This window comes from Anomalospiza imberbis, chromosome 20 (genome assembly GCF_031753505.1).
Source record: "Anomalospiza imberbis isolate Cuckoo-Finch-1a 21T00152 chromosome 20, ASM3175350v1, whole genome shotgun sequence".
In the NCBI taxonomy this organism is placed as follows: Eukaryota; Metazoa; Chordata; class Aves; order Passeriformes; family Viduidae; genus Anomalospiza; species Anomalospiza imberbis.
This window is the reverse complement of record NC_089700.1, coordinates 6,333,467-6,360,149: the sequence shown is the minus strand read 5'-3', so window position 1 is coordinate 6,360,149 and position 26,683 is coordinate 6,333,467. Positions and strand designations below refer to the sequence as shown.

At 43.8% G+C, this 26,683-nt stretch overlaps 2 protein-coding genes across 4 annotated transcripts; both read left to right on the top strand.

Moving 5' to 3' along the window:
* Positions 1-1,310: 1,310 nt before the first annotated feature.
* LOC137485725 (phosphatidylinositol transfer protein alpha isoform-like) lies at positions 1,311-15,275 on the top strand. 3 transcript variants are annotated; one of them, XM_068210393.1, is made up of 5 exons: positions 1,311-1,530; positions 6,397-6,427; positions 12,055-12,200; positions 12,715-12,806; positions 13,416-14,155. In XM_068210393.1, the coding sequence occupies exons 1-5, from the start codon at positions 1,511-1,513 to the stop codon at positions 13,505-13,507; spliced, it is 381 nt and encodes a 126-aa protein (XP_068066494.1). In that variant the 5' UTR covers positions 1,311-1,510; the 3' UTR covers positions 13,508-14,155. The 3 variants fall into 3 exon arrangements, with proteins under 3 accessions (XP_068066494.1, XP_068066496.1, XP_068066495.1); XM_068210395.1 differs by lacking the exon at positions 13,416-14,155 and adding an exon at positions 15,118-15,275 and having other exon boundaries at positions 1,318-1,530; XM_068210394.1 differs by lacking the exon at positions 13,416-14,155 and adding an exon at positions 13,291-13,328 and having other exon boundaries at positions 1,318-1,530.
* Positions 15,276-16,822: 1,547 nt separating this feature from the next.
* On the top strand, positions 16,823-26,588 carry LOC137485724 (phosphatidylinositol transfer protein alpha isoform). The gene is made up of 8 exons (XM_068210392.1): positions 16,823-16,956; positions 17,902-17,976; positions 18,339-18,422; positions 19,308-19,385; positions 20,292-20,402; positions 21,911-22,033; positions 22,768-22,837; positions 23,844-26,588. The coding sequence occupies exons 2-7, from the start codon at positions 17,911-17,913 to the stop codon at positions 22,813-22,815; spliced, it is 510 nt and encodes a 169-aa protein (XP_068066493.1). The 5' UTR covers positions 16,823-16,956; positions 17,902-17,910; the 3' UTR covers positions 22,816-22,837; positions 23,844-26,588.
* The last annotated feature ends 95 nt before the right edge of the window (positions 26,589-26,683 follow it).

Below are 26,683 nucleotides of genomic sequence, written 5' to 3'. Positions count from 1 at the left end.
TTATGGAACCATGAATGCTTTATAGGGTGGCATCTGCCAAAGGGCAGGACCCAGGTTGAATATTTCCTTGACTCTTCTCTAGGTTAGGAGCTAATAGCCACTGACAATTTTTTCTTCTCCAAATGAGTTTAATCTCTGAGAAAAAACTCCACACCCTGTAGGTGGCAGGTTGAGAATGAGATTGAGCTCAGCTATACTTTGTGAAAAATGAACAGTGTGGACTTAGAAGGGAACGCAGGTGTCAACAGCAAAGCTGCACGTCTTGGTTATCCATGCCTTAGCTTGGTGATGCTAAATCTGTGGTGGTTTACTTTTCCAATCCAATAATGACAATAATTGAAAATGCCATAAATCATGACCTAGTGACAAGGTGAAGCCCATAACCTGAAGCCACTCACCTTGTCTGACTGTAGCACTGACTTATCCCCGGCTATTTGCGTTAATACCCTGGTCACTCGTCATTCCCCTTCCCCACCCTCCCAAAAGAGGGGGGGCCACGAAGTTGACAAAAATACTGGAGCACCGTCCCCTATTGAGACAGGCTGAGAAATTTGGGTCAGTTCAGCCTGGAGAGGAGAAGGTTGTGTGGAGACCATACAGCACCTACCAGTATCTGAAGGAGCTACAGGAGAGCCAGAAAGGGACTCTTCGTCAGGCACTGTAGTGATAGGACAAGTAATGGGTTCAGACTGGAAGAAAGGAAACTTAGGTTAGATATTTGGAAGAAATTCCTCTCTATGAGGGTGGTGAGGCCCTGGCATGGGTTGCCCAGAGAAGCTGTGGCTGCCCCATCCCTGGAAATGTCCAAGGCCCGGTTGGACAGGGCTTGGAGCAACTGGGTCTAGAGGAAGGTGTTCCTGGCCATGGCAGGGGGTGGAACAAGACTTTGGGGTCTTGGGGTCTCTCCCAAGCAAAACCATTCTGTGATTTAAGGAGAGCTTGCTGGTGGCAGGAGGGAGACTTCTCGGGAACCCCAGTGCCGAGCTGAAACAAGTAACCACCATGCAGTTTACACCTCTTGAGGGAACCTAAAGAAGCAGCTATAGTTCAAAACGAGTTGATCCAGAACAACCTGAGGGCTTGCCAGGAGAACCGTGCCGGCGGCACTGTTGGGAAGACTGCGGCACTGCTCTGGCAAGCCCAGCCTTGAAGCTGAAACAGCACCGCGCGGTTAACACGTCATGAGGGAACCTAAAAAAAGCCCAAACACCAGAACGCCAGGCGTTTTCGTTTAAAACGGCAGCGCCCGAGCAGGCAGACGGCCGTGAGGGCGGGCGGAGCCGGGCGGGCCGGGCCCCGCCCCGCGCGCGGCGCGGAGGTGACGCAGCCGTTGCCGCAGAGACGAACCGCCCCGGGCCCCCGCCGGCCCGGCCCCCCCGTCCCGGTGCGGCGCGGCGCGGCTCGGTTTGGCTCGGCTCGGCACGGTCCATCCCGCGCAGCGGCTCCGGGACGCGCCTCCTGTCACCTTCAGCGGCGCTGGCCCGGGCGGGAGGCGCGCGGCGGCACCGCCATGGTGCTCATCAAGGAATAGTGAGTGCGGGGAGCTCCCCCAGCCCGGCCCCCTTGAGCCCCTCCGGTCACCTCCGTCCGCGCCCGCGGCCTGGCGCGGTGACGGCCGCGAGTGGGCGGCCCGGCCTTGCCCCGCACTGCGGCCGCGGAGAGGCAGAGGGGGAGCGGGGAGCGCCGTGAGGGCCGCGGCGGCGGTGGGGGCGGCATGAAGGTCACGGCGGGGCGGGGGCCGCGGCTGCCGGCGGGCCCCGGGTCCGCTCGGCCCCTCTGCGGCTCCGCGGGTGCCGCCGGTGCTCCTACGGCCTCCGCGGGCGGCTGGCCCCGCACCGGCTGCGCGGGGTGGGTGATGCCGGTGCCCGGGTGCCGAGGGCCGAGCCGGAGCCGGCTCAGTCCCGGGGGTTTCCGTGGGAGCTCTGGGGGAGGCAGGGGCGTTTCTTCCCCCTGCTCCTTGTAACAGGGGCAAGTGTCAAGCCTGGCTTTGATCCCCTCTCGCCTTTGGCTGTGTGATCTCCAAGGAGGGACTCCCGAGAATGTCAGAAATGCGGTAGCTCCAAAATATTTTTGTGTGTGGAAGGCTCACCTTGGAGTTCTTCACTGACCCTGAGGCTGCTGCGGTTGTCCTGCCCCGTGATGGGGATGAAGGGGTGGAAAACTAGCTGGACATGAGGGTGTGTAGCTATTAGTCACGTTGCTTGTCACAGTCCTTGGTTCAGCAGCTTTGTGCCTGCTAATGTGGAATATACTCTTGGACCGGTGCACTTTGGCTGGCTGTCTTCAAAGCTGTGTGCACTCTGCACATAGTTCTTTCCGGAATTCTTAAGGTTAACTCAAGTGCATTCCCCAGTTAAGTGCATTCCATCATTTTAAACTTCTTTTGGCTGATGGAAGAGGCCTTCTGGTTTTTTTTCTTTCTCCCCTTCCAAAAGATACCTGTGATCCCAGTGATAAAGTGGGTTTTCAGGTCTTCTCTTAGACACATTTACCTACATGACTGTGTCCTCCTTAGGAATTACTTTGCAAGATTATGGACCATGGTGTGGATTTAAATACTAAAACTATGTTGAGGGTTGTACTGATCCTTGTAGTTGCCTTTAAACTTGATTAACTTTTTTTTTTCCCCGAAATCCTTAAACCCCTGCTATTTTTATCCAAACAATAGGAGTGTAGAATTCAGGAGCAGCAGCAGAGCTGCTCTTTGTAACACAGAAACACCATTACTTCTGTAGTGTTAAACTGGATAGCAGTCAGAAACCTGGCCTAAGTGCTTTGTTTCAGGTGCATGAAAAGATAACTAATTCCTTCTACAACATCTGTTTTGTTGATATTTTCCTGTGGATTTTCTGTTTTCCCTCTTAGAGCACCCTGGCTGGGTTATCATGTATCTTTTTCATGTTTCTGCTCACAGTCCCTTGCCCTGTACCACAGTAAAGCTCATTACCAGTGAGCTGTGCTGTAAAGGGGAAAACATACGTACTTTGAATCAGATTTCTGACAGTATGAGCAGTTCATTTTCGTGACTATCACTTCCAAAAGTAGTTTTACTCAACATTATTTACCTCACCATATCAGCATGCCTGCTGGTCTTTCACACTGCCTACTTCAGAAACAAGGTGTGAAGTGTAAATGTTAAGAGTAGAGGTTAAAAGACCAGAATTACTACATTGGTTTCCTTTTACAGGTTTCCATTTGTATTTTCAAAAGGGTCACTAAACCTTTTTAGTGTAGCCATTATACTGTTTCTTTTCTTCCCTTTGTTTTGCCCTTACTAAGATGTGTGGCTCTAAGGACAGTCAAGGTTGCTACTGGACATTCCAAATGAACATTTATTTTTGACTTTCTGAGATTCCGAGCCACCTCTGACAGTTGCACATTCTCAGTTGTGTCACTGTATTGGCTCAGATTTAAATTTTCTTGATGTTGTACGTGCCCAATTTACATCCTTTTTGAGATGGTTTTTGATGAAATCTCATGTTCCAAGAAGCAGTTGTTTAAGGCATGTTGAAACCTCTTGTTTTGGTGTGAGCTGGCTATTTGAAGTGCTTTGCTGTTACTTATGTTAGTTCTGTTTGCATGCAGGTAATTACTGCCTTCCTACCATAGGTGGTAAAAAGCTAAATGATCCGTAACTTCATCTCATCTGAGCAGATTATTCTTCCATCTCTGTGACCCCTTGTCACACTCTCCCTAGTAAATCAGATGGGTTTATTATGCCTGCAAGTATTTTAGGAGCTGATACAGAAATAGAGCAATATAACAAAAACCTGATGTCACATTTTATTATCAGACAGGTCTGTATCATTATTTCTCTACAGCTTCTTGTCCTGATGCAGTGATGACTTTAACGCTTTCATTTGATGCCCTGTCAGATTTTCAGACTTATCTTGCATTTCTGTCCATCCATGCTGCAGATAAGCTGTGTGAATTTTGTTCATTTGCTTGCATTTTTTGGGTGTCAGGGTTTGTGAATGCTGTCTGGAGTCTTGCTTGCTGTCCTTATTTTGATTTAAACTGCCTCAGAAGACCTTGAGGAGAATCAGAGTGTGGAGACTCACTTCCCTTTCCTGTGAAGTGACGATAATGCCACTGACCTTCCCTGCAGCTGTACTTCCCTTTGCTGTCATTTGAGGCGGATTTTAATCTAACAGGGATCTTAAATGTTCCTCACCATTCTCAGACCAACCACATCATATAATTTCTCATAAATTGAGCAAGTTCTGTCCTAAAGTTAGGAGTCTTTGTTCCCATTGCTGCTCTTGCAAAGGTTTTCCTCAAGATCCTCTTGAGGAGTTTTCCCTCCTTCGTCCTTTATCACTTGACTACCTGTAAGTGGTTTTTACCCCCACTTTCTTGGTTTGCTGGGTTGAACAAACTGTAAACCATTCATCTTTGTGTTTCTGTTTCTCCATTGAGCTCTAAGATAACAATTCAGATTTAGTGTCTTCCAGTTTCCTAAATGGAATTCCATTTGCTTACAGCAATGTTTTACACCATGGTTTTCTGAAGAAAAATGTTTTAACTCCATTCCAAAGAAATTGTTTCTTCTCTGTTTCTTGGTCTTTCACTTTAATTTATCATCTAGCTCCTCTTTTCATTCTTATTGTGCTTTTATCCAGTCGTGCTCGATGGCAAAGTCTACGTGTGAAAATCCCTTTCCTTTTTTGGATTCTCCCTTACACCATACTGGTGTTGGTCCTCTTCCCTCTTGCCTTTCAGCAGGTATTTTCAGGGAACAATATGTAACAGTGAGTAAAACCATTATAGTTCAATGTATCCTACCAGCTAGTGGCACGTGGATTTCCATGAATTGATCAAATCCCATTTAAAAATTGCTTTTACTTCCTGTGTTTGGCAAGGAGTGCCATGTCTTCAGTAGACATGACGTAAAGAAGCACACGTGATTTGGTCTAAAATTTGTTGCCTAATGATTTTTCTGTTGTAAAACAGTCTCTGTTCCTTCTCTATTCACTTTTTTGCATCATTTATGATCTCTAAAACTCTTCCATACCTGAGCCTTTTAGCTGGTTTTTCTCCCAAGCTGAAAGGCCAAGTCTTTACTGCTTTCTTCTCACACAGAAGCTTTTTCCCATCTCCAATCATCTTTTTTAACTTCCTTTACTTGTTCTGTATCCTCTTTGGGATAAGGTGACCAGGACAACGGGCAATATTCAAGATGTTGATATGTAGGAGATTCTAGTGACACTATTGTCTTTTTTGTGTGTGTGTCTGTGTGCTGTTCCAGTTTCTAATATTGGATTTACTTTTGAGCTGCCATGGAGCTGATGTTTCCTGCTGCTTTTCCATAAAGGCACAAGATATTGGCAATAACTAACTTGGAGCTCATTAACCCCATGTGCTTGGTGAAAACGAGTGCCTATAGTGCATTATTCTTTTTTTTTTTATTGACACTGAACTTCTTTTGCAGTTCTCAGTAGTTCTTTCTGCAGTACTTTGCAGTCAGCATAAAGTGTTGCTGTCACAAGTAATCTTGCATAATCTGTAATCTTTTGCCCTTATTGCAGTTTGTTCTTTTGGTAAAGTGTAAAAAAAGAATTCTATTTTCACCACTATTGCTTTTTCATAATCAGTTTATTAATACAGAGGGCTTTTTTTCTTGAGTGTGTCCTAGTTCCATTGAGACTAATTCCCAAAGAATTGGGAATTCTTCTGCCTGTGGTAGCCATATCCATTTCCTATCTGTCCCTTGCTTTGGTTCCGCGTTTGACATCATCTTTGCTGAAAGCAGAAGTCAACCACAGATCCAGTTTTGGAGAAGACCTTAAAAAGCATGTATTTCTGTCAGCTTTAAATTGATTCTAAAAATCTGTGTGACTTCAGGCAGTTTTTGCTGTGTTGTCCAGTCAGTTGATGCCCAGAAGCATTCAGGAAACCACAATTAAAAAAAAGACTAATTTAAAGCAGTGGCAGCACCCTCCTTTGTAGCTCTCTCTGAGAAAGCTTTTCCTCTGCTGTTTCCTGCTGCTTTGGGACATGTGAGCAAATCGTGCAGTGCCTTGTGGCTATTGCAGATCTCTGCAGAATTGCTGAGGCCCACAGAAACCTCCCCAGCAGCTTGATGAGGAATAAGATGGCATTGCTGAAAGGATGGAGTGAGAGGGATCACCACTGTGTTGATGCTGTGTGGGTTTGCAGGTCAGTGAGGGATCACCAGTTGAATTACAGAGTTTTAGGAGAGGGTTGCAATTATGCTCTATCATGTACTGGTTCTCTTTGAGGTTGTTATATAAATAGTTTTTGGCCTAAGGAGTACTGGGTGGATGCTGGAATTCTGGGGGGAGAGGAGAACTGTGCAGCCATTGCTGTGATGAATGTGGGAATTTTGGGGCTGCAGGGATATTTGCTAATTTCTGTCTCTGTGTTCCCTTCCAGCCGCGTTATCCTGCCCGTGTCTGTGGAGGAGGTAAGTTCTTTGCTTCTTGCTTCCTTGCTTTAGGACTGTAAATAAACCTGTGATCGAAGCATGAACAAAAACTGGAAAATGCAAGCTGTCTTCAGGAGCCCCTGAGAGCTGTTAACTCATCCTCCATGATTTTTGACCAAATAATTGTGTTAAGTCTGAGGGTGCCAATCATCTCTCTTATAAAATACTTTCAGAAATACCGATTATAAATCTTGAGTTGTCAGGCTGTTTTCAAGTGCAGTTTCCTTTTCATTAGCACTATTGTTCTTTTCTATTTTTTTTAACATGAAGGGGAAGCTTTAGTACAAATTTAAGTCACCTTTTAAACTGTGTTTTGCTAGAGCTCCCTTTGTTTTAAACTGTTAGGCAAAGATCAAGAATTACTTGAGGCTCATATAACAAAAGGACTTTTTAAGACCTGTGCTATTTAGCTCTTACATACAGCAAACTTTCTTATTGTTTAGATAAAGCTGAATGAGAGAAGAGATGTAGTTTCTAATGGACAGGGTGATTTTCATCACCAAAACAACCATGGAATAGCTGTGCAGACTCAGTGGCTGTTTCCCTCCTGTTTCCTCTGATTTTCAGCTTGCCTTTCCTTCCTCCCTCCTGCATTGAACACCACTCTTGCAGAGAATCTAACCATATAAATGTTTTGAATATTTTAATCTTTATACTAACAAGGTACAAATTGAAATGACTGAGTCTATAGCACTTCCGTAGCAGATTCCTTCTTCTGGATGTGTTTTATTTTTCCTTGTGATCTTTGGCTGTAAGCCTTGGGATTGTGAACTCTGATCAAGGCCTTGTTCTAACTCTTAGGGAGAGCTGTGTAACAGCACTCTTGTTCATTTTTCTTTCCTCTGAATATAGCAGCTACTGTGGCATAGACAGTGGTGGGCTGGCTCATGGCAGCACTTCTTTAAGCACGTCCCTTTTATAACTCTTAGTCTTTTGACAGAACATAGTTTAGAACTTCATGTAGTGCATTCCTGCAGCCATCAGACTGGCTAGTAAAACACAAGCAGTGTCTAAGCTGAGTTTCTTGTTCTGTGGCTCAGTCTGCTGTGACAGGTATCAGATGCTGACAGAAAGCCCAGAACTCTGATCATAGAGTGGGTTTAGATCTGTGTTCTATGTTAGTGCAAGAACAAGGCTGTTAATGCCAGAAGTTCTGTCTGTTGCTTGCTCCCTACATGTAGCTTTTATGCTTTCTGCATGAATCTGTTTCCAGCAGTTGTAACAGAAGTCAGACTGAAGTATGAGAGTAGAGAAGTTTGGATCTTTCATTGTGCCTGAGCACCACTCACAAGAGCGAGAGCTTGACAAAGGAAGGAGTAACATGATCAGCTTTATCAAGTAAGCAAAGGATGCAAACTTGCAGGTTTGAGAAAGCTGTGGGTAAATGGCAGGTTGCTTGAGCTTAATGGACAGAAAGGACCTTCCTGAATAACAGGAACCCTGCCTTGTAGTGATATGGCTCCTTGGTGTCAAGCTGTGTAAATAAAAAGTCAAAGCATCAGCATACAGATTGTTTCTTTGAGGGGGTTAGACTGGATGGAACCCAACACGGAGTTTTCCTAAGTTCTCTGATACTGGGATTAGCCTTCATCCAGTTAAAACGAGTCCCTGGCTGTTCTCTTGTCCCTCCCTGGCTGTTCAGAGCCTCGTGTGTAAACTGCCTGTGTGGAAAACTGAGGGTTTGAGCTGTAGATAAATCTGTCAGTCTCTGGCAATCTCCTTGTGTGGGTGCCCTGGGATTATCTGTTTCAGGAGGTGTATTGCTTTACTCTGGGTCCAGTGCTTGCCTTGTGGAGAAACCCCCAACCTGACCAAATCAAATTTCTCCCCAGACTTGCACACTGTCACTGTGTCCCATGAGTGATGTCCCTTTCCAAGGTCTGGTGTTTTTCCTGTGATAGGGCAGATTTCAGGAGCCAGTTCCTGACAGCAGAGAGGGTGCTAAAGTTCACTTAGTTTTGCCTGTGTAGCTGAGTGTGCTTAAGAAAAAGGGTTCTTTCCAGTGTTGACTCAGAGGATGACTGCTGCTGTGTTTATTGCCTCATCCCCCTTCCTGTGTGCAAAGATGCTGACACATCTGTGCATCACTTGGTCACTGCACTGCTTGCTGTCTGTTCTACAAACCAGCTGTTAAACCTTCATTGCTTTCAAGGATTTCCTTGTGTACAAAATTCTTAATTAGCGCTCTGGAGACTTGTTATTGCTCCTGACTGTGTAGCTGCTCATGAAGCATCTCTGGCTAGCAGGAGGACTTCGGATTCCATTTTTATTTGGCTGATTTTTGCTCAAAAGGCTTAAGAGTTCACACCTTCTGCATGCAGATTGTTGGCAAAAGTCTGATTCCAGTGTGTAAGATAGGGAATGAAATTAATTGTAACTTTGAGATATCATGGAAGGGTTGAGGGAGTCTTTTGTGAGGTTCTGTGATATACCAGGGATTCTGTGTTCAGTCTCCACCCTTAGCAAATGGATCTTAACCAATAGTATGGAATTCAAGAGAAAACTAGTGATCAGGAAGGCACTGCGGAGCTGTGGCTTAATCAACACAGAGCTCAGTGCTGCTTAGCTAGCCAAGCTGGGCACCAAACAGTGCAAGAGAAGCCCTGGCGATGACTAAAACTCGAGAGCTGCCATGTAGGAGTTAGACTGTAGCAGTCTGTCTTCTACATGGAAACCCTGCCAAAACACGGTCCTGCTCAAGTGCAGGCTGCAAGCTGCACTGCTGTGTTGGTTTATCCCCTGTCCCACTGTGGGGAGCAAAGGGAATCTCCTTGTTGAGTGTTGGGTGCCAGGCTTTGCCCCCATTCCCTGACCAGCACCAGGTGCCAGCTTGGGGAGCGTGGACTCGTGTAGGTGTCTTTGCCAGCTGCCGCTGAAATGCTGGTATGGATTAGAGCTGTGTGTACACATTCTGTGCTGCCTCTTTGTTCCTTTCACATGGCAAGGAGCTTGCCAAACACACAAGAATCTTATTAATTGCATTCAAAGCAGCTTTCAGGAAAACAACTGCTCTTGAAGATGGTTGTGTTGAGATCAGGCCTGCTGGAGGAAATTTGGTGCAATGAAGATATCCTCTCAGCTGTTTAAGAGATGTTTGGCACAGAGCAAGAGGGATGACTTCCTGCAGAAGAGAAGACGAGTTTTTTGGTGCTCTCAGGTCTATCTGAAGTTCAGATTCCTAGAGCCAAAATCTTTCTCTCTGTTTACCTTTGCAGGAAGAATGATGTGGGATTTGATCATTGGGACAGTTTTATTTGGGCCTTTTCCTCTCTTATCAATGCGATTAAAAGGCTCAGAAATAACAGGGAAGTTTAAATGGTGAAGATGTTAAACCAAAGGGTTTATCTTCTTAGTGTCTGAACTTTGACCCAAGTATTTGAAAGGGAGAAGGAATGAATAAGAGGCTGTTACTAAGAGGAATTAGTTTGTGCTCCTGGAGCTCTGTCCTGGGACTTGCTGCAAAGCAGTCAAAGCCATTCAGTCCTCCCTTGTAATCCTGTACTTACCAAACTCATAATGATCTCTGTTCTATGAGTATTTGTGTGGCTCTTACTCTGCTAAAGCAACTTTGCTTCTAAGGTTTCACAACTCTCATGTTTTGCTCATCTGGAGGGAGGTGAGTGTTCTGCTTTGTGTGGGTCATATGTAGGGAGTCATAAGGAAAGCAGTGTGGTGTATGAAATGTCAGAAGTCAGAGACTCGTATTGCAGCCCAAAATCCAGGCTGAAACCCAACCTGCTGTGACAGTGCAGGAACTGTCCAGCCAAGTGAGGGCTGCTCGTGTAACCTGGGCCAGGACCTTCTGGAGAGATCCAGCAGAGCTGCTGCTCTTAGCTTGAAAATGATCTGATTTTTGTTCTGCCCCACACGAGCTGAGGCCAGGACACCTCGCCTTGTTACTCTGGCTTCCATCTATTCTTCCAGCAGGCCTTTGTTGGCACCAGATGGCACAAAGTACCAGAGAGCTTTGGGTACTGTTGTTATTTTGGATGCTCTGACAACAAAATTTAACGACTGTAGAAATCTTCCTTCGTTGCAGAAGATGTTCCAGCCCAGTGAAGTATTTCTGGGTTCTCAGCTCTGAGCAGTATTCCACTTTTCCAGGCTGGCTTTCAGAAGTGCTATTCCTGTTTCTGATGCAGAGCCTTATGCTGTGGAAAAGGAAGATGGCCTGAAGAGTGTCGCATTGCTTTGTAGTTATGTTATGGAATTTTTGGGAGGTTTTGGTGGTGGTTTTTTTTTTTTTTTAATCATTGCACTTCTAGTGCCAAACACTTTGTGGTTTACCCTTTCAGATTACGTCCCTGTACTGTTGCCTTTGGCAACAGTTGCTGTTTTGCTCACTTAAGAGTTCTGAAGACTTAACTCTGCTAAGTTAGAACTCTTCCTTTTAAGTCAGTGGTTTAACTTCTTCATCCTCAAACTTTGCTCGTCTAACTTTGCCTCAGAGAGACCTGTGTGAATGTTCTTAATTTGATCATGTTTCTTTTGAGCTCTGCGTCCCCTTTTTCAACTACAAGAGGCAAGAGTGTATTAATCGTTACATCTTCTGCAGAGGAGAATGTTCTCTTTTGTTTATTTTCTTGGTTTTTCCTCTGTTCTGCCCTGGGAAACATTTGTGAATGCCTCTTATGAAAGAAATTGTGTAGTATTAAGTACTTTAAGTGATTTCTGGGAAATAATTCTGCCAAGTGAATGTCTGTAAGAGACTGAGAAATTATTTTAGGGTAAGAATTTTATTGTATGTTGAAATTCTGTGCTCTCCCTGGTAGTGGTTTAAGCTTGTGGCTAAGAGGAAGTGTGATACAGAGAAAAAACAACACAACCCAAACCAAAGATCATAGGAAAAATAACAGTGGGAGCAGTGACAGGATAGATCAACTGGTCATTTGGGACACTGGCTCAGTTATTTCATTAGATAAAGTTTTCAGAATTAAAATACCCTCTTTACTTCAAGCTTCATATTCAGTTGTTTGAACTGCACGTGGGGGATGCTCATCTTTGACCCTTAGGGCTCCTAAGCTGTGCACATTTAACAAGTTTGTTTCTTGGAGCACTTAAATCTGGTGCAAGTACCCTTTATTTTCCATCTCCCTTATGAAGTTTTTCACTCCCTTCCCTCTTCCCCTGCATTTTGCAAAAAAGCTTGATGTGAATTTCTTTGGGACTCTTCTGGATGCAGCACTGTGTGCTTACTGATTCAGGACTGGCAGTGCCTTATTCTAAATTTTGTGGCGACAGCTGTGTGTCACTCAAAAAGAGTGAGGCCCAATGGATTTTGCTACAGTATCCCTGAGGTCATCTGTGTTTTCTTACTTTCTGATGCTCCTTTCATCTTTCCTACTTTCTCCTGGTTCTGTGTTGGTTTGGAGCTTGAGATTGAAGGGTTAAAGGTAAGTGTCTTACTGGCAGTGCTTTCCTCCTAACTACCACTCAAGCTTTCCATCTCAAATGAAATTAAATGAGCTGCTTATCTGCCCATACAGGTGGATGTCCTTTTCTCTGCCCTCTCCCCGGGTAATAAATTTGTCCTTGGCTTCTTCTGGCAAAGTTATTACTTCAGCTGAATTATAGCCATGGTAGTAATGTGTCTTTAACTTCTCCAGTATCAAGTAGGGCAGCTGTATTCTGTGGCAGAAGCCAGTAAAAATGAAACTGGTGGAGGTGAAGGAGTGGAAGTCCTGGTGAATGAACCCTACGAGAGAGATGGAGAGCGTGGGCAGTACACACACAAGATCTACCACTTACAGAGGTATGGGAACCAATTCATTCCCAGAGTTGGGCAAGAGGAACCAGAGGGGTTGCAGCAACTGTAAATCACAGATTATGTAAAGGCTGAAAGATGGAGAACAGGAGCATAACAGCACCTGGCAGTGAGCATCACTGGGACACCCACCCTCCCCTGTAAAAGTGGCTGTTGTCCCAAGAAAATCTGGCTTTGAGCTTTGCAAAGCAAGTCTGTTCCTGCCACCCAGTATTTTCGTAGTTGAATTTGGCTAAAGAACAAAACATCTCCTAGATTTCCACCTGCTTTCAGCCTAGTTTTTTTCCATTTGTTTTATCTTTCATTATGTAAAGAGGATTTATATTAACATGTCTGATTTAGCATTTCTGGAAAACATCATAATGGGGTTGGGGAGAGTCCTACCAATTCCAGAACTGTGCGAATCTCTAGTGTTTGCATTCCAGGTGATGTTCTGCCTGTCTCAGTTCTCTTTACATGTAGTCTTTATTAATGCCTCTCTTCCTATTTCCAAATTCTGCAGCAAAGTGCCAACATTTGTGAGAATGCTGGCCCCTGAAGGAGCTCTGAATATACATGAAAAAGCATGGAATGCCTACCCCTACTGCAGAACTGGTGAGTGCCTGAGGAAGGACTCTGGATTCTCCCTTTTTGTTTACGGGGGGCGGAGGGAAAAAAGGTAGGGGAGGGTATAAGGGAAGATGCAACCAGTAGAGAAGCCCTTTCAGCTCTCAAATCTTGCATTTCTGTTCTCTAAGCCCTTTGTGTAGCCAGGAAAAGCAAAATACAATGTTGAGGAGTTAAAAGAACTGCCTTTGTCTGATGTGCTGCTAATGAGTGACCTTCCTCTATGACAGGAAAAGAACAGCCCAAGAAATATGTTAGTCTTCCTAAAGGAATAGCTGTGTAACACTGATGAAATAAATACATGAGGGGTGATTTTGTGTGCTCAAGTGTAGCATAGCCAGGTGGAAAAAGTGGAGCATGGTTGGAAAGTGGAAGTGGAAGAAAGAGGGGAACAAGGCAGATCTCAGGTGCCTCTTGCTTAGTGCGGGTGAAGGGAACAAGTGTTAAGTGATGGGTATTTGCTCACTTGCAGGATCTGATGTCAGTGAGGGTTGAACAGAGAATGCTGCAGTTGAAGTGAATCTGTCTGTAAAGGCAGGGGTGAGGCTCTGGGAGCTGTGTAAAGTGCTGAAATAATGTCATACCTATTTTCTACAGGAGTGGTTAGTATTTACTTACTGAAGTTACCAGACACGGTGTTTAACCACTACAGCTTCTCTGGTTTTCACTGCTGTAAACGGAAAATTTGACTTTGCCTCCAAACTTATGTAGTGTTTTTGGCAGCATTTTGAACTGTTTGTATCTCTGAAGGATACATTTTCTGCTAGTTGGTAGTGGTACAGTTGCTATGGGAATGAAAGACTTAAAAATTCCAACTGTTCTTGAAACTCAATATATAAAAACTCCCTTTTTTGACAATTTATTTAAATGAATTTTAGATGAAGTGTTTTAAAAGAAGGAAAAAGCTCTGCAGTGGGAGAGGATAGTGTTACTTCAGTCTGTGAAATTACATGCAGCAGTCTAGTGGAATGGATATTTCAAATACAAAATTCAGATACTGTTATCAACTTTAGAATAAATTTTTAATGTCTCACAGAAGATGTGGAAACAAAGTTGTTCACAACCTTTTTAAGCTTTGTGCAGTTTTCTTGCTGCATGTTACTTAAATTAGTTAGTAAATGTCTAGTTTATTTCCATGTTAAGCCCACTGAGCTGATTTAAATGCCTGGCTGTATCCTCCACCTCCTCTTTTCCTTCTCCACCAATTTCTAAAACAAAGGTATGGAGTTACTTCTTTTGTTATTCTTAAGCTGCTTATCCTTCAGTTACACACAAAAAAAATGCTACTGAAGAATAGGATACTAAAATCAAATACAAGACTTTTCAACACAGTCAAATTTCAGATTTTAATATGCTAGTAATGATAACAAAGCCAAAAAAAAAACCCTCAGCTGCAATAAACAGCAACATAATATGAGATAAAAAGTGCTTTGTTGTGGGGGTTGGAGCAGAAGGCAGTTTTGATGCGGAGGCTGATAAATCTGTTTAGAGAATCTGCCAGCCTGACATGAAGCAAGAGGAGCTTGGAAAAGTTGCTGAAACCTTCCTTTGGCTGGGATTGGGCAGGAAGGGAGAACCCATGGATGTGAGAGAGAACCTGTGGATGTGGGAACCCTTGGATGTGAGAGAGAGAACCCTTGGATGTGAGAGAGAGAACCCTTGGATGTGAGAGAGAGAACCCTTGGATGTGAGAGACAGAACCCGTGGATGTGAGAGAGAACCCGTGGATGTGGGAACCCTTGGATGTGAGAGAGAGAACCCTTGGATGTGAGAGAGAACCTGTGGATGTGGGAACCCTTGGATGTGAGAGAGAGAACCCTTGGATGTGAGAGAGAGAACCCATGGATGTGGGAACCCGTGGATGTGAGAGAGAGGACCCGTGGATGTGGGAACCCATGGATGCGAGAGAGAACCCGTGGATGCAAGAGAGAACCCGTGGATGCGAGAGAGAACCCGTGGATGCGAGAAAGAACCCGTGGATGTGAGAGAGAACCCGTGGATGTGGGAACCCATGGATGTGAAAAAGAACCCGTGGATGTGGGTACCCTTGGATATGAGGACTCTTGGATGTGGGAACCCATGGATATGAGAGAGAAAACCCATGGATGTGAGAGAGAACCCATGGATGTGTTGTGGGGCTGCCTTGGGCATTACCATTTTCCTTTGGATGTGCTCAGGTGTTTTGGTTGGATATGGGGAGACTTGGATGCCCTGCTGTGAATCTTTGGGCAGCAGAAAATGCTGTGCTGGCTTACAGCAGCCAGGCTTTCAGCCCTCTCACTAGAATCTGAAATTTAAGAGCCAGAGACCCGCTAGGAACTAAACCTGAGTGTGGGAGCTGCTGGTGCTTCTGCCCGTGCCCTCCTGTCCGAGGTGGTGTTGCTGTGCTGTCCCTGGAGCATGGCTTGCATGTTCACAGAGCCTTCTAAACTGGAATAAAGCAGTGCTTTCACTTAATTGTGCCTCGTCTTCTTTTTTTAATTATATGTCTGCATCTTTCTTACATTTCCCTATATCTCCTCTGAGAAGCTCAATTAATATACATATTATGGGCCATTATCAAAGTAGTACTGGAGATTGAGAGAATTAAAACGCTTAGCTTACAACTTTCTGCAGTTCTGCACACTTCCTTGTACTATGTTGGTTTTATGTACTTTGAATGGAAGCCTTGCTTAGTTCCTTTGAGAGTATAAACTGTAAGTGAGGTGCTTGTTATTGTATGTTTTCACAACTTCTGCAGTAAAAATGAAGTGAGGCTTGTCTAAGTTGTACCTGTGGGCTGGTGCCAAGGGGAACAGTGTTCTTCTCTGCAGTCTGACTTAAATATTAATGTTGCTTAAATGTTTTTAGAAAAGCAATTTGATGTGTGTTCCACTCTGAGTGTAACCATGGCTTGTGGCCAAATGTCAGGAAACTGAGAAGTTATAACTGCAGTTGAGACATGTAAGAGTTGCTGCTGTAATGCCTCAAGAAGCAGGTCCTAATTTGTAGCAAGCTGAGCATTGAAGTTTCAGCGGCCATTTCTGAAGAGATTAATTTGTTTCTTAACAAATGAGGAGTCTTCCCCACAGGGAAGAAGTTAAGGAGGTGAAGAAACCTGTTTTGAGGCAGCTGCACAGTCACAGCACACAGTCATGGCAAAGTGGGAAGGCCCTGGTTTATAATTATTGCTGGTTTATTCAGTATTTTGTTGGACTAGGAGGGAAAAAACCCCACTTCCTTCTTGCAGAAATAATGAAATGTTCTTTGAGGTGAAGTTCAGCCTTTGAAAAATTAGCCTTAGCTCTGCTTTTGTGTTCTCTTCCTCCAGCCCAACATGCCAGTCTAAATGACTGGCTTTCTGTAAAATTGCTGTAAAAAGCAATTTTCACATGCTAGGGGTTTAGAACAGTCCAAGCCCAGCAGTGGGTAATTAAGGCAGCTGGATGTGCATGAGAGGTGATTTGGGATGGTAACTGTCTGCAGGATGCTGGGTTGGAAACTCAAAAATTGTTACAATACCTTTAAAACTAAATTGCTTCTTAATCAAGCCCTGATGTCAGACTTCAGAACAGACCAGAGAACTTCACCTCCAGCTTCAGACTTCCTTCTGCTTGAGTAGAATTGCTCAGGTAGAGAAGATGCTGACTGTTACAGGATCTTTAATTGCTTTTCTGTGTTGAATAATTGAGCCTCGGTGTCCAGGGAGTTCAGTTACCACAAGCAGCAGAGATGCAGAGGGTCTGGTTACTCCAGGCAGGGCTGCACTGGCCTGGAATCCAGCATGGGTTTCCTTTGGAACTATGGAGAGGCTCCTTATCTGCAAGCTGAGAAAGGATTGGTAAAATGCTGTCAGCTGAACATACTTATTCCACCTTCTCATCCAGCTGGCAGCAGGCCAGGGAACATAAGTGGCAGTGCATAATTAATTGCTGCTCCTCTGGGTTTCTCCGAGTCTGAGAATTTCCAGAGGAGAAGGGGTGAATTTAACTGGGTTTTATCAACTTCCATGTCTTTTCCCTCAGAGGTACCTGGGAAGCTGGAGCTGTCCTATTTGGCTGAGAGTGGGAGGAGGGCAGTTGTTGCTGTACAGTCTTTTCTCACTAAAGTACTGTGTCTCTTTCTTTCCATGTGTTGATTTCTTGGAGCAGTTATTACAGTAAGTATTGCTTTTACTGATAATCTGTGGAATAATGACTAAAATTAAGTGTTCTGGGTAGAAGAAGCTCTGTAACTTGAGCTAAAGGCACTTTAGCTTTTATCATTGTAAGATCACATAGATTAACTGCCCTTACCAAGTGTGGTGTATCCGTGTGACCATGGACAGAGATCTGTCTGTGCTCAGCAAAGCTCAGCTTTACAAATGGGAGCAAGCCCTTGCTTGGGTAAACTGAGTAAAAGCCAGTTAGCTCCTGCCGTGCTGTCCCCTTGATTAATCTCTTCTGAATTTGGTATTTCCTTTCTACATGCTGAGTGTTTCACTGGCTTGTTCTTTTGATTCTGCTCCCCTGAGGGAGGATAGGGTTACCTTTGAGAGTCCTTTGCTACTCACAGTAATAGTGAGAAATGGAAAGTTTTTTGCTTACTTGGCAGAACTGTGCTTCTTGTCCCTTCCCTTTCAGTGTCAAAAGCTCTCAGCACATCACTTTAATATTGTTATTAATTTGAAGAGTTGCATCAAAATATGTACTCAGTGCTAGCTCAGTAATCTCTGTGGAAAGACAGTTTCTGCCTAGCTAACTTATGTTACCCCTTCTAAACTCTAAATAGAGTGGCAGATATTGTCCTTTAAAGAAAAAGCTGTTTATAAACTCCAAATGTGTCACTAAAACAATAGAATTGATGGGTTTTTTGTGAACAGCTTGTGGTTTATTTAATCCTAAGTAATTAATGATCAATCAATTTTGCTGAAAGCGATAATCTGGTTACAAATAATTCTGAAATTCTCTAAGTTGGATTCCAGTCAAATGGAAAGTTCATTCTTTGAATTAGTTCTTTGAGTTGACTCTCCTAATGCTTATCTGTGTAATAAGAAGACAAATTATATATTTGTCTTATATAATTATATGTCCTAGAATAACAAGAAGCTTTATTTTGATGACAGAATGAGTATATGAAGGATGACTTCCTGATCAAAATTGAAACCTGGCATAAATCAGATCTTGGAACACAAGAGAATGTGAGTACTTGTGTCATGTGTTTTACTCATCTCTTTAATGTCACAGTGCTTCTTTCTGTGCTGGGTTAGAGAAGTGCTGTGTGGAGGTATCTATTCACCATGTTTCTGCATTTCAAATGTTTGTCTCACTACCAAGGCAGACTCCCTTCTGTTGGCTTCTCACACAAACTGAATAAAATGACCCCCAAACACTTGCTCTGTGTGAGCACCTTTGCTTCTTTAGAAACTCTCCCATTGTGTGTTTACCTGTAGGTGGGAAGGAGAGCACTGGGTGTCTGCATTTCCATCTGGCTTTATATTTTCTTAGGCTGGGAGTGTTCTGTCTCTGAAGCAGCTCCTTGAGTGGTGTTGTTTCCCTGCAGGTGCATAAACTGGAGCCAGAGGTATGGAAGAATGTAGAAGCCATTTATATAGACATTGCTGATCGGAGCCAAGTACTCCCTAAGGTATGGTAGGTGGCTAACAGCTCCCTGGGGGGGAGGCCTTGTGCTAAAAGAGGGGATCATGGACAAACTGTGCTTCCAGGGATGGTCACAGGCAGCAGGACGAGTGAGAGGATGGACGGAGGAGGGAAGGCCTTCCTTAAAGCTGCTCATGCAAGCCAGAAGGAAAGCTCTTTTAAAAACTGTGTCAGCACTGCCTGTAAAATGTGTTGCCTGTGCATCTCCAGCAGTGCAGCTGACTGAAGTGCTTGAATAGCAGGAAATGGCACTCCCCTTTCCATACAGGATCTCTCCTAAACTTCCCCCTTTTTGATACTTCACAAGTGTATCTGGAAATGATATAGCCAATACTTGGTTCTAAGAATCACTCCAGTTGCTCTGAGAAAGAAAGGGGTGTTTTTTTACTGGGAAGAAAAATCAACTGTATAAAAATGGAATGTTGGTTGAGTTTCCTGACTTTCAAACAGTATTTGATACCATTTTCATGCTAGTACCGTGAGTCTGACTCTACTTTTCTTCTAGTGAACAGCATGTGAGCATCACACTGATACAGTGCTGTGAAAAATCCTAGACAGCACAGCTGCTTTCTGTAACAGCAGTGTTTAGCTCCCAAAGAGCAAGTGGTTACAGGAAACATATCCTACAGAACTTCTGATAACCTTACAAAGGTCATATCAGTTTGTTACCACTTCTTCATAGCTCTAGGACGCAACACAGTGGGGAGATACATTTCCTTGGAGAGTGTCTGACCTAATGTTGAGGTCTGAAAACAGTAGTTCTTGATAAGGCAGAGGTTAGTCTTGGCCCAGGAAAATAAATCCTTTGTGTGAGAGAACAGCTGGAAAACAGTAGGGTAATTTGTGTTTAATCTTTGTGTCTGTCCAATAGGATTACAAGGCAGAAGAAGATCCAGCGAGGTTTAAATCTGTCAAGACTGGACGTGGACCTCTGGGTCCCAACTGGAAGGTTTGTATTGATGAGTTCAGGAGCTGTATTAGGACAGATACTGGGGTTTGGAGCCAAAGATACATCTGGAAAACACTGGAATCCTTTCTGCAGAAGGAAATGCAGAACTCAGTCCTGAATCTGTTCTGATTTTAAAAGAAATTAAAAGAGCTTGGTACAAAGAGAATGAGTTCCAGGAACTCTCTAGAGCTGTCTGGTGCTCAGCCCAAGGCTCTTGGCTCTCTCACCCAAGAGAATTCAAATATGAGATAGCTGAGTAATGACCAGCAATGTTTAACCTTTCACTGAAATCCTTGGAATCTGAAGACATTACAAGTGCAGACATAATACCAGTCTTTAAAAGGGACCTTGGGTGGGATTTGGGGAGCTGCTGGTGTGCAGGTCTGATTTCTAGCAGGCAAACTTGGCAGAAGCTGAGGTTGATATGATTCATTTGGGAAGAGTGGTTATGGCTCCTGTAGTTGGAAATAGGAAACCTTATGGAGTTTTCTTTAAGACTTTATAATCATGACTCAGATGATATAATCTAATTCCAAAAATGTTTTAGGTAGGGACTTTATCAAGAGACTTTTAAGGAAGCAAAGTAGCCGTGGTATAACAGTGAAGATGCTGAAAGACATAATTTTAATGGAAGAAAAAGTGGACAACAGAGGAGAGGAAGGAATAGTCTGTTCTCAGAATGGAGGGAAAGCCACCTGTGAAGGAAACCAGGGTCTAGTTTCATCATGCCTTGAAAAAGGGTGAGCAAAGGTGTGACAAAACTTGTCAATGAAATACAAGAAGGGTGTAACGATGCAAGAGGATTGTGGGGAATTGTGGGAAGACTTCATAGTTAGGACTGAAGGAGCTGCTTTCCTGGAGATGCTTGGCTAGAGGCTTAATGTGAATATCTTTGTGTCTTTGCAGAAGGACCTGGGGAAGCAGTCAGATTGTCCATACATGTGTGCTTACAAGCTGGTAACAGTCAAGTTCAAGTGGTGGGGTCTGCAAAATAAAGTGGAGAACTTTATACAGAAGGTAAGGTCTGTGATGGGGAGGCATGTGGGAATGGGGCACTTTTCATCACCCACCTGCTGTACAGGCAATGGCTCTGCCTGAAATTCTGCACTCAGTTAAAGCTGGGTTCAATTTGCTGCTGATCCAAGGGCAGGGCTGGCTGATTGTTCTGTGAAGTGGCTGTTGAACATTTTCACTCTAATGTGTGAAGGTAAATTGTCTGGTTTGTGTTGTTTAATAGATAAGAATTGCAGTCACTTGGTTGTTGGTTTGTGAGTGATGAGGTGATGCATTTATACCGGAATTACATTGTGTAGGAGCAAAACATGTTTGTGGGGAGATGGCTCCAGCTATTTGATCCTGATCAGCTGAGGATCTTTTTGACAAGTCCTGGAGCTCTAGTCACATTTTCCTCTCCTAGTCTGCTGCTTGAAAAACCTGACTTAAAAATAAGCAGATGGTGGGAAATTTTATTAACTTAAAACATAAATGGCATCTTGAAAAGAGCTTTTTTGTGGCAGAGTCTAACCTGTGAGCTGCAAGAGGATGGTTGTGTGGTTTTCCAGGCAGGGCTGTGTTCATATAACTCCTGTGCCTTTAGATCACAGAGACTTCTCAGTGGTTAATATTGATAAACCACAGAGCTCCTTCTGCAAAAGCAATTCTCTGGTGATACCTTCTAAAGGCAGCTCCAAGGGGGAATGACCATGGTGCTGCAGGATTTCAAATACCTCTAAAAAAAGCTCTGAATAAAGCAGTGTCTTCAATCTCTTTCTATTTATGAGTATCTATATATGAGTATCATCAAAGTATTCAAGCTGCTTTTGATGAGATATGAAACCATAACTGGTCAAACTGAAGTGTCCTTCCTTAATGAGGTCTTTCCAAGAGGCATTGTATATCCCTGTCTAATATAATGATTTTGCCTAGCTTATCTCTTATAAAATGGAAATAAATTGCTCCAAACCTGGAGTAGTTTGTGCACATTAGTCACCTCTGCTGAAAGGTTTTCAGCTGTGAAAAACAAGTTTAGGCGTTGTTCTAGGTCACTTCAAAAGAAAAAAAAAAAAAAAAAAAAAAAACAGACGGGTGCATGTCAGCCCTTTACATTTCCTAACTTCTAGTTTTTAGCAAGTTAAGGATTTAAAAAATACCTGTTTCTCCTTTTTTTTTTGCACTTCCAGACCAACTTTTATGCTCTAAGTAAACACAACTTGGAGCACTTTATTCAGTCAGAACAATACTGTCAAATCAAAGGAAATTCACAAATTCTTTCAGTGCAGTGTGCAGACTGCTGTCTAGGTTTTGGGGGAAAGAAAGGCATTTCTCTGGGGATTCAAGGCTCTAGATTAGATATTCTGATAAAAGAATAAAAATTAGCTATCTCCAGTTTCCAATTGTGGCAGCTAGATGGAAAGGTGGGCGAGGGAGCTGATTCTACACATCTCTGAAAATTGTTACAATGCTGTGAGCTCCATGGTAATTGCCCTGTGACTAAGCTGGTTTGTGTTTTATTCCTCCTTTTGCAGCAAGAAAAGAGGCTCTTCACAAACTTCCACCGGCAGCTCTTTTGCTGGCTGGATAAGTGGGTTGATCTGACTATGGAGGACATCCGTAGGATGGAGGAGGAGACCAAGAGACAGCTGGATGAGGTCAGTGGCAAAGCAGGGCAGGTGTGGGTTGTGTGAGAAACTGCTTCTCTCCAGTGCAGCAGAGAGGAAAGGCTGCTGCATTGTCAGGGCATGGTGTGAATTGTGCTCCTGCTATTTAGGTCATGCTGTGTGTGCTTTGAATGATTGGCCATGAGTCCATCGTGCTGGCATCTCCTCCTAATCATTATGGAATTCTCCTTCTGTTTGTTGTTGAGCCAGTAAATGTATTGAACCACAGGTAATGAGGGGCTGAGTGGCAATGATTCATTTACTGCCTCAATATCTTCTGTTTGCTTTTACTCAAAGCTGAATGGTCGATTTTGTCCTCATTAGTTGCCAGAAACCTGTTGAGTAAAAGGGTTTTTTTTAGCTCTAAGTACCATAAGCAGGTAGTGGGGGTGTGTAACAGCATTCTTACTCTGAGAAACACAAGTTTGGTAATAATGAGAACCTTGTTCTGTGGTTTGTGTCCTGCCCTGCACCCTTCTCTCCCTTCATGCCTCAGGATATTTCATTATACCTTCATGTACATTCTTGCCCTTTGGATAAGGGTTCCAAATCTGTTGCCAATCCACAGCTTAACCAGAAATGATGCCTGCATGTGCATTTCACAATCACTGATTTGAGGTGCTGAGATAGAATCAATGTCTTACACACAGGAGGTGTTCCATACTGATAAATTTTGAGATAACACACATGAGAATCAGTACTTGAACAATTCTTTCCTCTTTCAGATGAGAGAAAAAGATCCAGTGAAAGGAATGTCGGCTGCAGATGACTAATATGACTCCTTCCTTGTGCACTGTATGTATCAAGAGATTTGACAAAAATCTGTATTGCTCTATTTGGTTTAAAACCCTCAACATTTGTATGAGAAATGATCCTGTTCATAGCTTCTGACAGGCAAATCTGTGCTATTGATTGTTTTTATAGTGAACCCATTTCACTGACAGGTTGATGAGCGAGGTTTACTGCCTCATTTCAGAGCTATTCTAAAGAAAAGTCTGAGTGAAAAGTGTAAGAAAAATGTGTTAGAATATTCTGTAGTTTACTGCTATTATTTCTGTAATGCATATGTTACTTTCCGTGACTTGCAGAGAAACTTTTGTCAGTCTCAAAAAAAGTAAGTTAGACATGCAAATACTTAGAATACAGTTGGAAATTGAGAATTCCAAGCATTTAGTGAGGAATTTGTTTTTTCCATTGCTTGTTAGTAGTATTTACTAATGGGCCAAGGCTTGGAGTAACACTTGGGCATTGCAGGAGAAGCAGCAATGACCATTTTAAAGCTTTTGACTTGTTTTCTTTCTATTCAGGTAAATATGTCATCAGTTTGGGGGCTGGTTTTGCCAAATTTTTCTTAGACACTGCAAAAATGTTGTATAGTATTAGGTAAGAAAGCAAGGAGAAAGAAGGAATTGTCCATTTATATTGGGAAGAACAGGTTATTAGGGCAGTAAAATGTCATCCTTGGAAGGAATGGGGTGGGGCAGAACCACATCTTCCTGGAGTACTCACTATTTACTTCTGCTTGCCCTCTGTTACCTGCTGGTTATTTGGTGGTAAGTGGGGAACACGAGGAGAGGGAGTGTCTTTTGATAGAAATATTTTAATTTTTGAATGCAGCTTCAACCACTTGATTTTCTTCTCTCCCATTTCCTGTGGATCAGTGCTGCAGTGTAACCCTGCATGGTCTGCCTGGCGACAGCGTGACTCACATTTGCTCTCTCAAGGTTGTCTGACACCTCCCTTGGCACACTGCTCTTCCAAAGCCATCCTCAAACGTTTCCCTGTTGTCTCTTTGTTTCAGTTTGCAAGACAGTCATCAGGAAGGCCCAGGGAATCCACACCCTTGACTGACGGACCATCTCTGGATCAAGCCTTTCTCTGTCCAACCGGCAGGCGATTTTAAACCTCCCATAGCTAATTCTAGATGCCCCTTAATATTGTGAGCAAATAGACAGTCTGGTACTAAGCACTCCAATGTTAGCACGTGTATCCCAAGGAGTTTCCTCCTCGGGGCGTGTGACTTAGAGATTGCTGTATTTACAACTCCTCCCTCCTCTTTTTTTCATTGTGTTCAGACCAATTTCCACGTGGCCCTGTTTGATTTCCAAGTGACATTTTTAGCTCAAATAGTCTTGTGATGTGGTGACTTAGAATTTTTTTGTTTTGGTTTTGTTTTTTTTTTGTTTGTTTTCCAAGTGGGATAAACTGCCACCTTTGTTTCTGCCCAGCCCTTCACTGTTCTTTGAATGTCTGTTTGGAGAGGGAAATAGTCCATATTTAAAAGTGCAAAACTCTTCCACTAAATGTTCTGCTCTCACCCTTGCTCCCCGAGGGAGATATCCAATGGCAGGTAACCTGAGTACAAAATGAGGAGCAGCCAAAGGGCTCTTGGTTTGTGATGAGTTGGGATTTGTAGCTTCTGCAGGGCATTACTTTGTTCTGTCTTAACAAACATGAATTAAAGACTGTCCAGAAGCTGCAGTCAGGCCCTGTACTGGGGAATTCAGCACTTACCTGTTGATTTTCCATTTTAGGGGTCTCTCTGGCCCAGGTAGCTCTGTTGTCCTCCAGCTGTGGGTGTCAGTCTTACAGAATCTTTCTTGACACATGTTGCAACTTCCTGGTTCTTTATTAATTAAGACTTCCCTTTAAGGAATGGTTTTGACTAATAATAACAGTGTGATTCTCCCTGGACAAATTGGGATGTTGCAAAGGCTGGTGTGCAAGAGAGGTGTTGGCATCTGGTTACATCCAGGTGCCTGGGGTGGTGGTTCTGCTCAGCAATAATATTCTTCCCATTGCAAGACTGACTAAAATATCTCCTTTTGTGCTGTAAGAAAAACTACTTATAAAGACCTGCAGTTTTCTAGGATATCTGTTGGTTATTACAAATCATAGACGATACTGTTAATGTAAAGAGCTCTCATTATTTAATGAACTGAAATATTTACTGTAACTATCCTTATGTTGATATCAGCTTTAGACAATCAACTCAGCAGAACAGAATCAAGGAAATGCTGCTTTCTTCAATACATATGAGGAAAAAAATCCTACTTCTTTGCTTATCCCTAAGGCCCAATGTTTGATTTTTTTTCCCTCCCCTAGTAGTAATAACTTTATTTTCCACTTCTGTGTTTGGCAGCACTAACATGAAACCCTGAATGCCAAACAGTCGTGGGTGTATCACCACTTTTGAGGAGTCTTTTTAGCATTCTGTAATACACTGACTCCTCCAGCCCTTCCCACTCCTGCAAACAGGAGATCCTGAAATGATCCCATGCCCTGCTGAACAAGGCTGTGCTGGGATCAGAGCTGTTTTCAGTGTGAGGGAAGATGGGAATGCTCTGGAGGGAGAGGATGACATTGGTTTCTGGGGAGGGGGCAGTTTATCCCTTTATTTTTTAGTTTATTTTGCCTTACTCATGTCTAAGTGCAATAAGCTCTGAATTGTACCAGTAACTCTGGCAGGCTCTTCTCAGTGACCTCAGACGGTTCTGCGGGGTTGGGGTGGGGTTTGAGGGGTTTTAGCAATCTCACCAGGCAGAAGTAAAACAAGTTTATTGTAAAATAGGTAAAGAAACTAAATTTTAATCTTTGAGGCTATTTGGGACCAGGATGTTTCATGACGTGTTGTATAGCTGTTCCAGAAGTATTCTAGGAGTGTAAGCCCCAGTTAGAGTCCTTTCAGTTTGAAGTATTTTTAACAGAGAATTTATGCACTGACTTCTGTTCATGTTTGTTGGTTACGTTTTGAGGGATTCTTACACTTGAGGGCAACCTGAGAATACACATAGCACACTTGGTTCTTTCAGTTTGTGTTATCCAAGAGGCTTTCCATCTGATGACACACTAATCGCCGTGGAAGCAGATTGTAACATTCCACCATTGCAATCCTTTTTTGATCCTCTGATTTCAGAGTAAGAGCTTTTACACAAAGCTTTCCTGATTAGTGGAAAAACTTGGAGGGAGGCGGGGGGGAACTGCAGGACCTTCAGCCTGAATGCTCCCCCTCTGCTCCCTACCCTTTGTTTTCTGTCCTTCCAATTTGATCCTAAGTGAAAGCATCCCTCAGCCTTTGGATAGACAAATCCTGTAAAGACCCTTCAGTCTCGACGCTTGGTTCCTGCTAGTGAGCATAGCAAAGATCACGCAGCGTTCCCGTGCCGTATCTTCCATCAGCTTTGGCGAGAACCCCCGGACCTGCCGGCTCCCGGCGGGATGGGCTCCATCCGGAGGGGCTGGATGCGCTGGGATCGCCTCTCCCATCCACGCCGGCTGGGTTTGGGGGTCCAGGGGCAAACCTGACTCAGGCTGGTTTGCTGACAGGGCCGCTCGCCCCTCATATCCCGCAGCCCTCTGGGTTCATCCCGCTGGGCCTCCCGCCACGTCCCGACGGGTTCTCCGTGCTCTTTCCTTTGGCGACACACACTTTGTAGAATGGGTTAGATTATCTCGTCGTTTCTTTAAATGTGAGTTTGTGCCTTTTTTGTCTCCTAAATCTTCCAATACAGGCATATTGGAAAGGAAATCTAATAAAATACTAGACGGAGCCTCTCGCCTCCGCCTCCTTTGTTTCGGGGTTTTGCGGGGGGAGGTCTCGGTGCCAATGCTGAGGCCGCTGTGCGTCCTCCCGGCCGCCAG

What these genes read in the sequence shown, in the direction of transcription:
- LOC137485725 (XM_068210393.1), top strand. Translation starts at nt 1,511, where the DNA reads ATGGTGCTCATCAAGGAATA. An exon ending in TGCCCGTGTCTGTGGAGGAG is followed by an intron (nt 6,428 to 12,054) that starts GTAAGTTCTTTG and finishes TAACTTCTCCAG; the next exon opens with TATCAAGTAGGGCAGCTGTA. An exon ending in CTACCCCTACTGCAGAACTG is followed by an intron (nt 12,807 to 13,415) that starts GTGAGTGCCTGA and finishes TATTTTCTACAG; the next exon opens with GAGTGGTTAGTATTTACTTA.
- LOC137485724 (XM_068210392.1), top strand. Translation starts at nt 17,911, where the DNA reads ATGAAGGATGACTTCCTGATCAAAATTGAAACCTGGCATAAATCAGAT. An exon ending in ATCTTGGAACACAAGAGAAT is followed by an intron (nt 17,977 to 18,338) that starts GTGAGTACTTGT and finishes GTTTCCCTGCAG; the next exon opens with GTGCATAAACTGGAGCCAGA. An exon ending in TGGAGAACTTTATACAGAAG is followed by an intron (nt 20,403 to 21,910) that starts GTAAGGTCTGTG and finishes CTCCTTTTGCAG; the next exon opens with CAAGAAAAGAGGCTCTTCAC.